Source organism: Mobula hypostoma, chromosome 8 (genome assembly GCF_963921235.1).
Source record: "Mobula hypostoma chromosome 8, sMobHyp1.1, whole genome shotgun sequence".
In the NCBI taxonomy this organism is placed as follows: Eukaryota; Metazoa; Chordata; class Chondrichthyes; order Myliobatiformes; family Myliobatidae; genus Mobula; species Mobula hypostoma.
Window position 1 is genome coordinate 21,749,121 of NC_086104.1, and position 14,111 is coordinate 21,763,231.

At 44.3% G+C, this 14,111-nt stretch overlaps 2 protein-coding genes across 5 annotated transcripts in view; one reads left to right on the forward strand and one right to left on the reverse strand.

Moving 5' to 3' along the window:
- cebpz (CCAAT enhancer binding protein zeta) overlaps positions 1 to 8,235 on the reverse strand; it is a 40,230-nt gene extending 31,995 nt beyond the window's left edge. The window contains exons 1-2 of the mRNA XM_063055563.1: positions 8,070 to 8,235; positions 2,496 to 4,009 (exon numbers count right to left, since the gene is read on the reverse strand). Of these exons, the coding sequence (XP_062911633.1) occupies positions 2,496 to 4,009; positions 8,070 to 8,219 (1,664 nt within the window). The 5' untranslated portion in view covers positions 8,220 to 8,235. The remainder of the gene's footprint in view (positions 1 to 2,495; positions 4,010 to 8,069) is intronic.
- Positions 8,236 to 8,476: 241 nt separating this feature from the next.
- ndufaf7 (NADH:ubiquinone oxidoreductase complex assembly factor 7) overlaps positions 8,477 to 14,111 on the forward strand; it is a 46,466-nt gene continuing 40,831 nt past the window's right edge. For 2 of the 4 annotated variants that reach the window (XM_063055571.1, XM_063055574.1), the window contains exons 1-3: positions 8,477 to 8,610; positions 8,858 to 9,033; positions 9,207 to 9,287. In XM_063055571.1, the coding sequence (XP_062911641.1) occupies positions 8,520 to 8,610; positions 8,858 to 9,033; positions 9,207 to 9,287 (348 nt within the window). In that variant the 5' untranslated portion in view covers positions 8,477 to 8,519. The remainder of the gene's footprint in view (positions 8,611 to 8,857; positions 9,034 to 9,206; positions 9,288 to 14,111) is intronic. The other 2 variants (XM_063055572.1, XM_063055573.1) reach the window with 2 other exon arrangements.

The following is a 14,111-nucleotide window of genomic DNA, read 5'->3' on the forward strand; positions in this document are numbered from 1 at the left end:
CAAAATGTGCCTGTGACGTGAAGGCAGTGTACAGAGACACCCCCTCTTGTTTCTTCTTTTCAATCACCCTTATTTCAGCAGCTGTCATATTTATTTTTCACATTCTTGTGTAACCCAAAAGGAGAACGAATGCAGGCACTTCTTCTTTAACACTCAGTTATACCCATAAGAAAACGCATCTTATAAAAAGTTGCATTTTAGCAGCATAGGCTGTAGTTGCCTTCAAAGAACAGAATTAAACAGGTTTTCCCCATCTTGTAAGCACAAAATATTCTGCAGATGCTGGGGTCAAAGCAACACTCACATCACGCTGGAGGAACTCAGCAGGTCGGGCAGCATCCGTGGAAACGATCAGTCAACGTTTCGGGCCAGAACCCTTCCTCAGGACTGAAGAGGGAAGGGGCAGAAGCCCTATAAAGGTGGGGGGGGGGGAGGGTGGGAAAAAGAAGGCTAGTAGGTTCCAGGTAAAAAACCAGTAAGGGGAAAGCTAAAGATACATCTTCTACAAGCCCACTGACTCTCATAACTACCTCGACTATACCTCTTCCCACCCCGCCACATGCAAAAATGCCATTCCCTATTCCCAGTTCCTCCGTCTCTGCCGCATCTGCTCCCAGGATGAGGCTTTCCGTTCCAGGACAACTCAAATGTCCTCTTTCTTTAAGGATTGTGGTTTCCCTTCTGCTGTCATCAATGATGCTCTCACCCGCATCTCCTCCATTTCCTACACTTCGGCTCTCACCCCATCCTCCCGCCACCACAACAGGGACAGAGTTCCCCTTGTCCTCACCTATCACCCCACCAGCCTCCGGATCTAGCACATTATCCTCTGCAACTTCCGCCACCTTCAACAGGACCCCACCACTAAGCACATCTTTCCCTCTCCACCCCTCTCTGCTTTCCGCAGGGATCGGTCCCTCCGCGACTCCCTGATCCACACGTCCCTCCCCACAGATCTCCCACCTGGCACTTATCCCTGTAAGCGCAAGTGCTACACCTGTCCCTACACCTCCTCTCTTGCCACCATTCAGGGCCCCAAACAGTCCTTCCAGGTGAGGCAACACTTCACTTGTGAGTCTGTTGGGGTCATCTATTGCATCAGGTGCTCCCGGTGCGGCCTCCTTTACATCGGTGAAACTCGCCGCAGATTGGGGTACCACTTCGTCGAGCACCTCCACTCCATCCGCCACAACAGACAGGATCTCCCGGTTGCCACCCACTTCAACTCTGCTTCCCATTCGGGTATGTCCATACACGGCCTCCTCTACTGCCATGATGAGGCTAAACTCAGGTTGGAGGAGTAACACCTCATATACCATCTAGGTAGTCTCCAGCCCCTTGGTATGAACATAGAATTCTCCAACTTCCGGTAATTCCCTCCCCCTCCCTTCCCCTATCCCTATTTCACTCTGCCTCCTCCCGCAGCTGCCTATCACCTCCATCATGGTTCTGCCTTCTTCTACTACCCATTGTGTTTTCCCCTATTCCTTCTTCACCTTTCCTGCCTATCCCCTCCCTGCCTCCCTTCCCCCACCCCTATCTTTCCCCTTACTGGTTTTTCACCTGGCACCTACCAGCCTTCTCCTTCCCACCCTCCCCCCACCTTCTTTATAGGGCCTCTGCCCCTTCCCTCTTCAGTTCTGACGAAGAGTTCCAGCCCGAAACGTTGACTGATGGTTTCTACGGATGCTGCCCGACCTGCTGAGTTCTTCCAGTGTATTGTGGGTGCTGCTTTCCCCATCTTGAATGTGCTACACTAATCTATAAAGCAAATAGTATTCTTTCATCCATAAATCCCTCCGAGAGGATCACAAATTGTTATGGTTTGGAGGCAGGCACACCTCAATGACCTGGAGAGCTACGCTGACTGGAGTCAGGGCTTTGAGCTTTGGCCTTTGGGAGGGTCACCCATGCCAAACTGTTCAAAGGGTAGAGGCCAGACTAAGTCATCCACCGGTCCTCCTGGTTCGGGGGTTCAGCTCAGGGTAACAACCCTGACTGGTCAAATAAAACTGTTACAAAAACAGCATTGAAGAATCCTTCTACACCTGAGTGTGACAGTGTTCCTGAGTCTCCACCCCCGGGACTTGCATGACTGATAGAAGTGAAAACTAAGCTACTGACACAGTGAATGAAGCCCTGAACACCATGAGATGAGAAGGACCTTAATTGCTGCCCTAAACCCCAGCAGCATAACGGGCAATACAGAATCTATAAATTACTTTATAACCAATTTACATTATGGAAACATGCAATAGCATACCTACCTGTATGCAAAGACCATTCTAGATTTTTTAAATGCTGTAAACACTATGTTGCATTAATCCTTAATTAGGTGATATCTTTAAAAATCACTATTGCCACAAGGAATGTAATTGCACGTTTTTTTTTTCTATGAATCAGATTGCATTCTAGAAATTGTTATACTTTCCACGAAACGATTTGAAATTCTCAGTCACTTCACATCAAGAGTTTTTGTACCAAGTAAATCTTACCGGTAAAGTGCGACATAGTATCGATTGGATATAGCTTGTTTGGAGTCCATCACCTGAAATAGCAACATGAGTGCTTGGACACTCGTTGTGAAGTTCACAAAATGAACAACCTTGAACAACGTATCCATCTGTTCCATTATCTTTTCATCATCCATTTTGGAATAAGGAAAAGCTCTATTGACACCAGTCAGCAAAGCACTTAGCATTTTAGAGTCTATTTCTGACTTTTTAACAAAGGCATGGAAAAATGAAAAATAAATGGCTATTAATTTCCCAGCAAGGTCACTCTCCTCGTGGCTCAAGACCATCTGGTTGAGAAAGCAAATGGCATAGTACTGAGCTTTCAGACTAATATTAGGCCTGTATAGAAGTCGCTCAATTTCACAACACACAACAGTTTTCATGTTGGGATGTTTATGAAGCAATGTTTCTAAAAGATAGGAGGCCTTTGTCGCCATTTTATGTTGTGGATCTCCTAACTTATTTACTAACTGAATCAGCAGGGCTTTCTCTTGCTCTGGCTTATTGCAGAGGATCTCATGAATTGTACCCAAGGCCTGAGCCTTTGTTGCCTGCACATTGTCGTGAGTCAAAGCTTCTAAAGCCTGCACAAACTCTGCAAAATGGTGCTTCAAGAGATGTTCAAAGTACCACATTATTAGGCGCTTGTCCCTGGTATCTTTGTTACCACTGGCAAGCTCTTCCAGCTTTTTAAAAGGATGCTGCGAGAAAGTTTGTAATTTTCGATTGTCTGGAAGCAAGTCAGAGATTAGTAGTTCTGTTAGTGTGCTCAAAGCCATTAAGGACTGCCGCCGACTTCCCTTCTTCTTGATTTGGTTGACTAATACCTCTACAAAGTGAAGAGTGTGCACCGGAGCATCCTGAATCAGAAGTGTCATGGCTGCCATCCTGTCTGCCAATGTGCCTGTTGTGACAACTGTTTTCATCCACGTTGAACTCGCTCCTTTTTGATTTTTCTTATTTGAGTAAAGATTGGTTTCGTGCTCATAGAGCTGCTTAGCAAGATTTTTATACTGTGAGACAAATGATTCATCTTGTGGCTCAGAGGTGTGCTCATTTGCATAATCCGCATCATACCACTTTCCACCTGGCTTTACCAATAAGTATTGTTTGGGGTGAAATTCAAACATATCCTGATGTTTGGTTTTCCGTCCTGGTATTTCACATGTACTTGATTCCTGATTATCTTTTTGCTTTCCAGTTCTGCCAGGCTGACCTTTTTTATCAGCCTTTCCATCTTGAATTTTCTCTTTCAGTTCCTTATTTTTACTTTTCTTGCCCTTTTTGTCAATTTGTACACCCTCCTTTTTTGCTTGCTTTTCATCTTTAGCACTCTCTTCATCTTCTTGCACAATTTTAGAGTATTTTCTTATGCCTATTTTCTGGACAAAGGCTTCCAATTCACCTTCTTCTAGATCATCAATTGCTGACTTTTTTCCACCATCAATCAGTTCTTCATTTTCATTTAAGTGATGCAGCATTAGATAATCGGCCTATAAAAGAAAATACACAATTACAGTGTATGGTATTGCTCCTTCTATGTAAAGTAGATTTCTCTGGTTTATCATGTGAATAATTTTAGCAATAACTAAGGCAATTTTGGTGTAAAGTGGAAATATTCTGATTAAATACAAGAATATAAGCAATACATTAGAGGGTATCTTTAATGTAATAAAGAAACCAAATATGCTTCAAAGAAGCTCTTTCTACTAACTCATTGCAAAATTGGCACTGTTCACATAGCAAGGGGTTGATAAAGTAATCAAACAACTGAAAACAAGTGCGAACCCAGTAAACAAAAATCACTTAAATACTAAAAGGTGGGAGGAAAATTGATGATCTCACCTTCCTCAACCAGAATAGAAGGCCATACTTCTTTGCCATGGACAGCAAAGGCTACTGGAAAATTAGAGGATTGGGAAGCTTTTAAAAATCAACAGAAGGCAATTAAAAAAAAATCATAAAGATGGAAAAGATGGAATACAAAGGTAAGCCAGCCAATAATATTAAAGGGGATACCAAAACTTTCTTCAAATATATAATGAGTAAAAGAGACACTTGTGTTGGCGCGTGGCCAAGTGGTTAAGGTGTTCATTTAGTGATCTGAAGGTCGCTAGTTCGAGCCTTGGCTGCGGCAGTGTGTGTGTCCTTGAGCAAGGCACTTAGCCACACATTGCTCTGCGACGACACCAGTGCCAAGCTGTATGGGTCCTAATGCCCTTCCCTTGGACAACATCGGTGGTGTGGAGAGGGGAGACTTGCAGCATAGGCAACTGCTGGTCTTCCATACAACCTTGCCCAGGCCTGCGCCCTGGAAACCTTCCAAGGCGCAAATCCATGGTCTCACGAGACTAACGGATGCCTATTTAAAAGAGAGACAAGAGTACATATTGGACCACAAACAAATGATTTTGGAGAGGTAGTAATGGTGAACAAGAAAATGACAGGCGAACGGAATCAGTACTGTGCATCAGTATTCACTGAAGTAGACATTAGCAGTATGCTGGAGAGGCAGAAGTGAGTGTAGTTGCTATTACTAGGGAGAAGGTGCTTGGGAAGCTGTAAGGTCTGATGGTAGACGTCACTTGAAGCAGATGGACTACACTCCAGGATTCTGAAAGAGGAAGTTGAAGAGATTGAGGAGGCATTAGTAATAACCTTTCAAGAATCACTAGATTCTGGCAGGTTCGAGGACTAGAAAATTGCAAATATCACTCCACTCTTCATGAAGGGAAGAAGGCAGAAGAAAGGAAATTATAGGCCAGTTAGCCTGAACTCAGTGGTTGGGAAGATGTTGGAGTTGATTGTTAAGGAGAAAAGTTTTGGGGTACTTGGAGGCACATGATAACACAAGCCAAAGTCAGCATGGTTTCCTTCAGGAAAAATCTTGCTTGACAAATCTGTGAGAACTCTTTGAGGAGATAACAAGCAGAACAGAAAGGAAAATCGGAGGATGTTGTGTACTTGGATTTTCAGAAGGCCTTTGACAACGTGCCACACATGAGGCTGCTTTGCGACATAAGAGCCCAAGGTATTATAGGTAAGACACTAACATGAATAGAGCATTGGCTGATTGGTAGATGGCACAGAGTGGGAATAAAGGGAGCCTTTCTGACTGGCTGCAGGTGACTAGTGGTGTCCTTCAGGGGTCAGTGCTGGGATTGCTTCTTCTTACACTGCACGTCCATGATTTTGATGACAGAATTGATGTTTTTTATGGCCAAGTTTGTGAATGACACGAAGATAGGTGGAGGCAGTTAGTATTGAGGAAGTAAGGAGGCAGCAGATGGACTAAGACGGGTTTGGAAATTACTGGCAGATAGAATACAGTGTCGAGAAGTGTACGGCCATGCACTTTGGTAGAAGGAACAAAAGCGTAGACAATTTTCTAAATGGGGAGAAAACTAAAAAATCTGAGGAGCAAAGGAACTTGGAAATCCTCGTGCAGGGATTCCTAAAAGTTAATTTGCAAGTTGAGTCTGTGGTGAGGAAGGCAAATGCAATGTTAGCATTCATTTAAAGAGGACTAGAATATAAAAACAATGATATAATGCTGAGGCTTCATAAAACACTGATGAGGCCTCACTTGGAGTACTGAGAGCAGCTTTGGGCCCCTGATCTAAGAAAGGATGTGCTGTCATTGGAGAGGGTTCAAAGGAGGTTCACAAAAAAAGATTCTGGGAATGAAAGGCTTATCATATGAGGAGTGTTTGATGGCTCTGGGTCTGTACTCTCTGGAATTTTGAGGAAAGGGATGGGGTGTGGATCTCACTGAAACCTATCAAATATTGAAAGGCCTAGATAGAATGGATTTAGAGAGGATGCTCCCTATGGTTTGGGAGTCCAGGATCAGAGGATACAACTTCAGAATACAGGGACGTCCATTTATAATGGAGATGAGAAAGAATTTCTTTAGCCCAAGGGTGGTGAATCTGTGGAATTCATTGCCACAGGTGACCATGGAGGCCAGGTCATTAGGTGTACTCAAGGTGGAGGTTGATAGATAAGTCAAGGCGTGAAAGATTTTGGCAAGAATGCAGGATAATGTGGTTGAGAGGGCAATAGATCAGGTAAGATCAAAGGTGGAGCAGTTCGATAGACCGAATGGCCTAATTCTGCTCCTATGTCTTATGGTCCATATTAGGGATTTTCAGTGTGATCTCTTTAGGAACTCACCCGGCAGAAGGCAATGGCAAACCACTGCTATAACTTGCCACGTACGCGGTTCCCACTACGTCAGAGAGGCGTGGAGGGAAATCGTCCGCTAACCGGAGAAACTCCGGATGCAACATACCTTTCCTTTCCATAATCAATACTTGAGAGAAAGCATTAGGAATTATTAGACAAGAAGAGAGTTAGATTTTAAAGAGTGTCTTACAGCAAAGTTTCCTAGAAAGGAAATTTCCAAGTTTGGGATCCAAATCCAGATACACAGACAGTACAATGGCAAAGTGGTACCTACAAATTTCTTTGTTGGGTAATAATGACACTATTTCAAATAAAAGCAGAGGAGCTATTCTCAGTATTCGGGACAATATTTATCTCTTAAGCATCAAAATAGACGATCACAATGTACTTGTTTATTCGTGAGTACACAAATCAATTATTACCTTAACCCTAACTAACCAACAAACTCACATCAACTGTTTTAAAGAGTTCCAGCATAATTGGAGTTCATGAAAAGTAACATGTGAATCAAAGTCTGAAATTCTTTAAAATGAATCTCCAATTAAACCAAAAGTCATTCAGCAATGGGCCTCAACTACATATGGATCTGGAACCCACTGTATGAGAGTCCAGAAGATCACAGGAAGAGACTCCACCTACCTATCCACATCTTGAGCACTTGAATTTTTCTAAAGCAAATCTCAAAGTTTAGTGCCAAATAGGTAATTCACCCCTAAGAGTCTCCTGCCATGAAGACCATATATGATTGAACTTTTGGCTCTAGATTTTTGTCTGATCCAAACAACTCCTGGTTCCCATATCATCCAAATGTCTCTCAGATTTCACAGAGTTCTACAGAATTGAAACGGGTAGGCTGCCACCATACTATCCATACTAATCCCATTTACCTGTATTAATTCCATATCCTACGATGTCTTGTTCATTAAAGTACCTGTGCAGATCCTAAAATATACCTAGTCAGTCGCTGAGCATTTATCCCCTCTCTTTCGAATTTAAAATCTCTATAACCTCGTCTTTAGTAATTTTGATATGCTCCAGGATACCTCTGTTCCCTCCCCTGAATCCATTAGCCTGCATGTCTTTTTCCACAGTAAGCACAGGCGATAGACGCACATATGGTTGGGTATTAACCAGCAGCTTACAACCTAGGTCTGACTTGCCACACTTTGCTAGGCAGGTGATACTTGGCTGAACTCCGCACTTAACAAGTGTCCACTCTTTCCCTCACTCCGCCACGAACACGGGCGATTAGCCGGACCCCAACAGCACAGAGCCCACGTGTAGACAGGGACGCCGCCATGCCCGGTGCCCGGCCGCTAACCATCACCTCCGAAAGAACCTGACAGCCCTTCCTCGATCTCATACCTTGGTCCCTCCGAGCCGCAACACCTCATCCAGCGTGAACTCATTGTTTGCGCTTTCCTCTTCCTCCTCTCCATTGTCCTCACACTCCGGATCGATAGCTTCGGCATCGATATCCTCTCCGAGCTCTAACTCCTCCGGGGCCGCCGCCATGTCAGTACTCACAGCGCCAGCCCAGCCCAGGCCATATCAGATACGTACACGGCAGGAAATCTTACCACGGTATTCGTCTGTCGAAATCTATCATATATATTAACTGCTAAAAATATATAAACATTTTACATTCCGAAATAGATAGGTTAACTCGCTCTTTTTTTCTGTCAGACCGACGCTCTTTACCTAGCGATTAGGACCTGTGATAGTGATTGGCTGGTTGGGAGAGTGAAAGGTCAGAGGTCAATAAAGAGGAGTCCCAATGCTGTGAGGTGGTGATAGAATTTTGTCCTGTGTAGGATGATTAAATTGAACGGGATGAAATTCCGAGTGGGTCTGAAGTGTCTCTCTGAATGCATTTCTAATGCGATTGCCAGAAAACACTTTCCAGGTACGGTGGAAGAAGCCAGCTGATTTCAGAGTTATCAAAATCAGTTAGGTCTTTCAATCAGATAACAAAATGTTATGAATTTTGTTAGGCAGTCGTTGCATACTCTGCGCGTATTTGCATCCAGTTACCCAAGATAGATTTTTTTGCCCTTTTTTTTTATAAATTTCAGTCTATGAAATTGACTTTGTAAAATGGATGTTGTATGTAACTGGAAAATCGCTTCTGTTTTATATTGCATTTCTTTCAGATTCTGGAGGTTTATGTGCTGGTCAGTTGATGAGGTCGTGCTCCACAACTTCAAAAAGCACAAAAAAACATGATAATGGTAGACTGATGCGAAAGCATCTAATTGCAAAAATAAAGTCAACAGGCCCAATCTCTGTTGCAGAATACATGAGAGAAGTTTTAACGAATCCTGTCGCAGTACGTAAATCATTTTTGACTGTTTCAAAATTGCTACTTTTAGATTAGGCTGAAATTTTCCCTCCATTTGATACCATACTGGGGCTGGCTGGTATTATAATTTCAGCACTGCATACATTGTCATTTAAAAAGTAGAATTAAGTAAATCAGAATTTTGGTGTGGTCTGTTTCAGGGTTATTATTACCACAGAGAAGTTCTAGGAGCACAAGGAGATTTTATTACATCGCCTGAGATTAGTCAGGTTTTTGGAGAAGTAAGTTGGGGAAAGTTCTTGCTTTTTCTGTAATTCATCATTTGATTTTATCTTGTCTCAAAGCACTTTACATCTGGTGAAGTACTTTTGATATGTACTGTAATAATGTGGGAATAAATTTGTGTATAATCATAATTACTTGAAAAGTAAACTGTGTTCTTATAGTCATGGTGATTTGGTAGATTGGATTCAGATTTGGCTTGGCCAAAGAAGGCAAAGGGTAGTCATAGAGTGGGGTTTCTCAGAATGGAGGTCTGACCGATTGTTTTCCTTGGGTGTCAACGCTGGAATCTCTGTTGTTTGTGATACAATACATACATGAGATTCTGTAGACGCAGGAAATCTTGAGAAGCAGAAAAAAATGCTGGAGAGACTCAGCAAGTCAGGCAGCATCTATAGAAGGGAATAAACAGCTAATGTTTTGTGCTGAGGCCCTTATCAGGACAGGAAAGGAAGGGGGCAGAAGGCAGAGTTTGCATATGTTTGTGTTTTACATGAATGATTTGAATGAAAATGTAGACAAGCTGATTAGTAAGTTTAGAATATAGAATAGTACAGCACAGTACAGGCCCTTCAGCCCACAATGTTGTGCTGACCCTCAAACCCTGCCTCCCATATAACCCCCCAACTTAAATTCCTCCATATACCTGTCTAGTAGTCTCTTAAATTTCACTAGTGTATCTGCCTCCACCACTGACTCAGGCAATGCATTCCATGCACCAACCACTCTCTGAGTAAAAAACCTTCCTCTCATATCCCCCTTGAACTTCCCACCCCTTACTTTAAAGCCATGTCCTCTTGTATTGAGCAGTGGTGCCTGGGGAAGAGGCGCTGGCTATCCACTCCATCTATTCCTCTTAATATCTTGTACACCTCTATCATGTCTCCTCTCATCCTCCCTCTTTCCAAAGAGTAAAGCCCTAGCTCCCTTAATGGCTGATCATAATCCATACTCTCTAAACCAGGCAGCATCCTGGTAAATCTCCTCTGTACCCTTTCCAATGCTTCCACATCCTTCCTATAGTGAGGTGACCAGAAATGGACACAGTACTCCAAGTGTGGCCTAACCAGAGTTTTATAGAGCTCTATTATTACCTCGCGACTCTTAAACTCTATCCCTTGACTTATGAAAGCTAACACCCCATAAGCTTTCTTAACTACCCTATCTACCTGTGACACACATCAAAGTTGCTGGTGAACGCAGCAGGCCAGGCAGCATCTCTAGGAAGAGGTACAGTCGACGTTTCGGGCCGAGACCCTTCATCAGGACTAACTGAAGGAAGAGCTAGTAAGAGATTTGAAAGTGGGAGGGGGAGATCCAAAATGATAGGAGAAGACAGGAGGGGCAGGGATGGAGCCAAGAGCTGGACAGGTGATTGGTAAAAGGGATATGTGAGGATTATGGGACAGGAGGCCCAGGGAGAAGGAAAAAGGGGAGGGGGGGTAAAAGCCCAGAGGATGGACAAGGGGTATAGTCAGAGGGACAGAGGGAGAAAAAAGAGAGAGAGAGAAAGTGTGTATATAAATAACGGATGGGGTACGAGGGGGAGGTGGGGCATTAACGGAAGTTAGAGAAGTCAATGTTCATGCCATCAGGTTGGAGGCTACCCTGACGGAATATAAGGTGTTGTTCCTCCAACCTGAGTGTGGCTTCATCTTTACAGTAGAGGAGGCCGTGGATAGACATATCAGAATGGGAATGGGATGTGGAATTAAAATCTGTGGCCACTGGGAGATCCTGCTTTCTCTGGTGGACAGAGCGTAGGTGTTCAGCAAAACGATCTCCCAGTCTGCGTCGGGTCTCGCCAATGTATAGAAGGCCACATCGGGAGCACCGGACGCAGTATATCACCCCAGTCGACTCACAGATGAAGTGTCGCCTCACCTGGAAGGACTGTCTGGGGCCCTGAATGGTGGTAAGGGAGGAAGTGTAAGGGCATGTGTAGCACTTGTTCTGCTTACAAGGATAAGTGCCAGGAGAGAGATCAGTGGGGAGGGATGGGGGGGGGGGAATGAATGGACAAGGGAGTCGTGTAGGGAGCGATCCCTGCAGAAAGCGGGGGCGGGGGGGGAGATGTGCTTAGTGGTGGGATCCCGTTGGAGGTGGCGGAAGTTACGGAGAGTAATGTGTTGGACCCGGAGGCTGGTGGGGTGGTAGGCGAGGACCAGGGGAACCCTATTCCTATTGGGGTGACGGGAGGATGGAGTGAGAGCAGATGTGCGTGAAATGGGGGAGATGCGTTTGAGAGCAGAGTTGATGGTGGAGGAAGAGAAACCCCTTTCTTTAAAAATGCCCATTCTGATATGTCTCTTCCTTCAGTTGGTCCTGACGAAGGGTTTCGGCCTGAAACGTTAACCGTACCTCTTCCTGGAGATGCTGCCTGGCCTGCTGCGTTCACCAGCAACTTTGATGTGTGTCACTTGAATTTCCAGCATCTGCAGAATTCCTCGTGTTTACCTATCTACCTGTGAGGCAACTTTCAGGGATCTGTGGACATGTACCCCCAGATCCCTCTGCTCCTTCACACTACCAAGTATCCTGCCATTTACTTTGTACTCGGAGTTTGTCCTTCCAAAGTGTACCACCTCACACTTCTCCGGGTTGAACACCATCTGCCACTTCTCAGCCCACTTCTGCATCCTATCAATGTCTCTCTGCAATCTTCGACAATCCTCTACACTATCTACAACACCACCAACCTTTGTGTCGTCTGCAAACTTGCCAATCCACCCTTCTACCCCCACATCCAGGTCGTTAATAAAAATCACGAAAAGTAGAGATCCCAGAACTGATCCTTGTGGGACACCACTAGTCACAACCCTCCAATCCGAATGTACTCCCTCCACCACAACCCTCTGCCTTCTGCAGGCAAGACAATTCAGAATCCAGCTGGCCAAACTTCCCTGGATCCCATGCCTTCTGACTTTCTGAATAAGCCTACCGTGTGGAACCTTGTCAAATGCCTTACTAAAATCCATATAGATCACATCCACTGCACTACACTCATCTATATGCCTGGTCACCTCCTCAAAGAACTCTATCAGGCTTGTTAGACACGATCTGCCCTTCACAAAGCCATGCTTGTAGTTCGAAAAACTTGCTAAGAGTTGAGGATAGTGAAGAAAGTTGTCAAAGGATACGTCAGAATAACTGGAGAATAGTGCAGAGAAATGGCAAATGGAGTTTAATTCAGACAAGAGGTCAAACATATAAGAGAAAAATATATGGTAAGTGGCAAGACCCTTTGAAACACTGATGTACAGAGGGATGGTTGTGTGAGAATCTTGCAGTCATCAGTTGTGGCATTGACTGTAAAAGTCAGAAAGTCACGTTACAGCTATGTAGAACTTTAACACATTTGCAGTATTGTGTGCAGTTCTGGTCGCTGCATTACAGGAAGGATGATCATGTGGAAGAGGTTCACCATCACATTACCTGGATTTGAGACTATCAGCTACAGACAATTAGAGACAAATTTGAGAGGAGACTTGATAGTAGAAAAACTAGTCAGAGTCTTTTTGCCCAGGTGGAAATGTAAGAATGGGAAGGGGAGTTTTTAAAAGAGGTGTGTGAGGTAAATTCTTTTGCATAGAAAGTAGTAGGTAGTTCAAGACTCATTTCCTTAGCCTCCATCATTTTCTCCATAATACAAACCTAATGAGAAATATTAAAAATCTCTCCCATTTCCTTTGGTTCCACACAGAGACAAACATGCTGATGTTTAAGAAGACCTGTTTCTCTTCCTAGACACCCTTTACTCTAAATGTGCCTGTAGAATCTTTTGTGATTTTTGCCTCAACTTGCTTGCCAAATTCTTCTCGTATCCTCTTTTTGCGTGCCTAACTCCTCTTCAATGCTCTCCTACATTTGTTGTAGTCATCGAGAGATTCATGAGCTCCCACTTGGCAGATGCTCCTTTCCCTGCTAACGATCTTGCGCAGTCATCCTCTGCAAGATCTCGCCTAATGGCTTTGAAATTCGCTCTGCCCCAGTTCAGGACCCTAACCCGTGAACCAGTCGCATCCTTTGCCTTAACTATTAGAATTGTGGTCACTGGTCCGAAAGTGCTCGCTGACAGACATTTCTGCCACTTGCCCTATCTCATTCCCTAGGAGAACGTCACATGCTGTCTTGTAGGACCCTCTGCATGTTGATAAGGGTTTTCTTGGATGCGTTTCGCAAGTTCCACTCTGTCCAAGCCTTTTACACTGAGTGGCCTCATCTATTTGACAAAAGTTAAAATCTCCTGTCAATGCTACCCTGTTACTTATTTTATTAATTTTTTTTAGCGATAGAGCGCCCTTCCAGCCCTTCGAGCCACAGTACCCCAGCAACCCCTGACACTCCTGCTTAACCCCAGCCTAATCATGGGACAATTTACAATGACCAGTTAAACTACCTGGTACGCCTTTGGACTGTGGGAGGAAACTGGAGCTCCCAGGGAAAACCCACGCATTCCATGGGGAGGACATACTGAGACAGCGCTGGGATTGAACTCTGAACTCTGATGCCCCAAGCTGTAATAACGTTACACTAACTGCTGTGCTACTGTGGCTGTAATCTCCACATATCTGCTACTCCAATTCTCATTGACTATTGGGAGGCCTACAATGCAATCTCGTCAGAAGGAGCATCTCCTTGTTTCTAAGTTCTAACCGTATGGCCGCACTGGATGATACCGCGAGATTATCCTCTGTAAGAACCATTGTTATGTCCTCTTCCACCAAGAAGGCAACTCTTTGTACTCTCTTACCTCCACCTCTGTCACACCTGTAGCGTCTTTATTTTGAAACATTGAGCTGCCAGTCCTGTCCTTTTTTCTG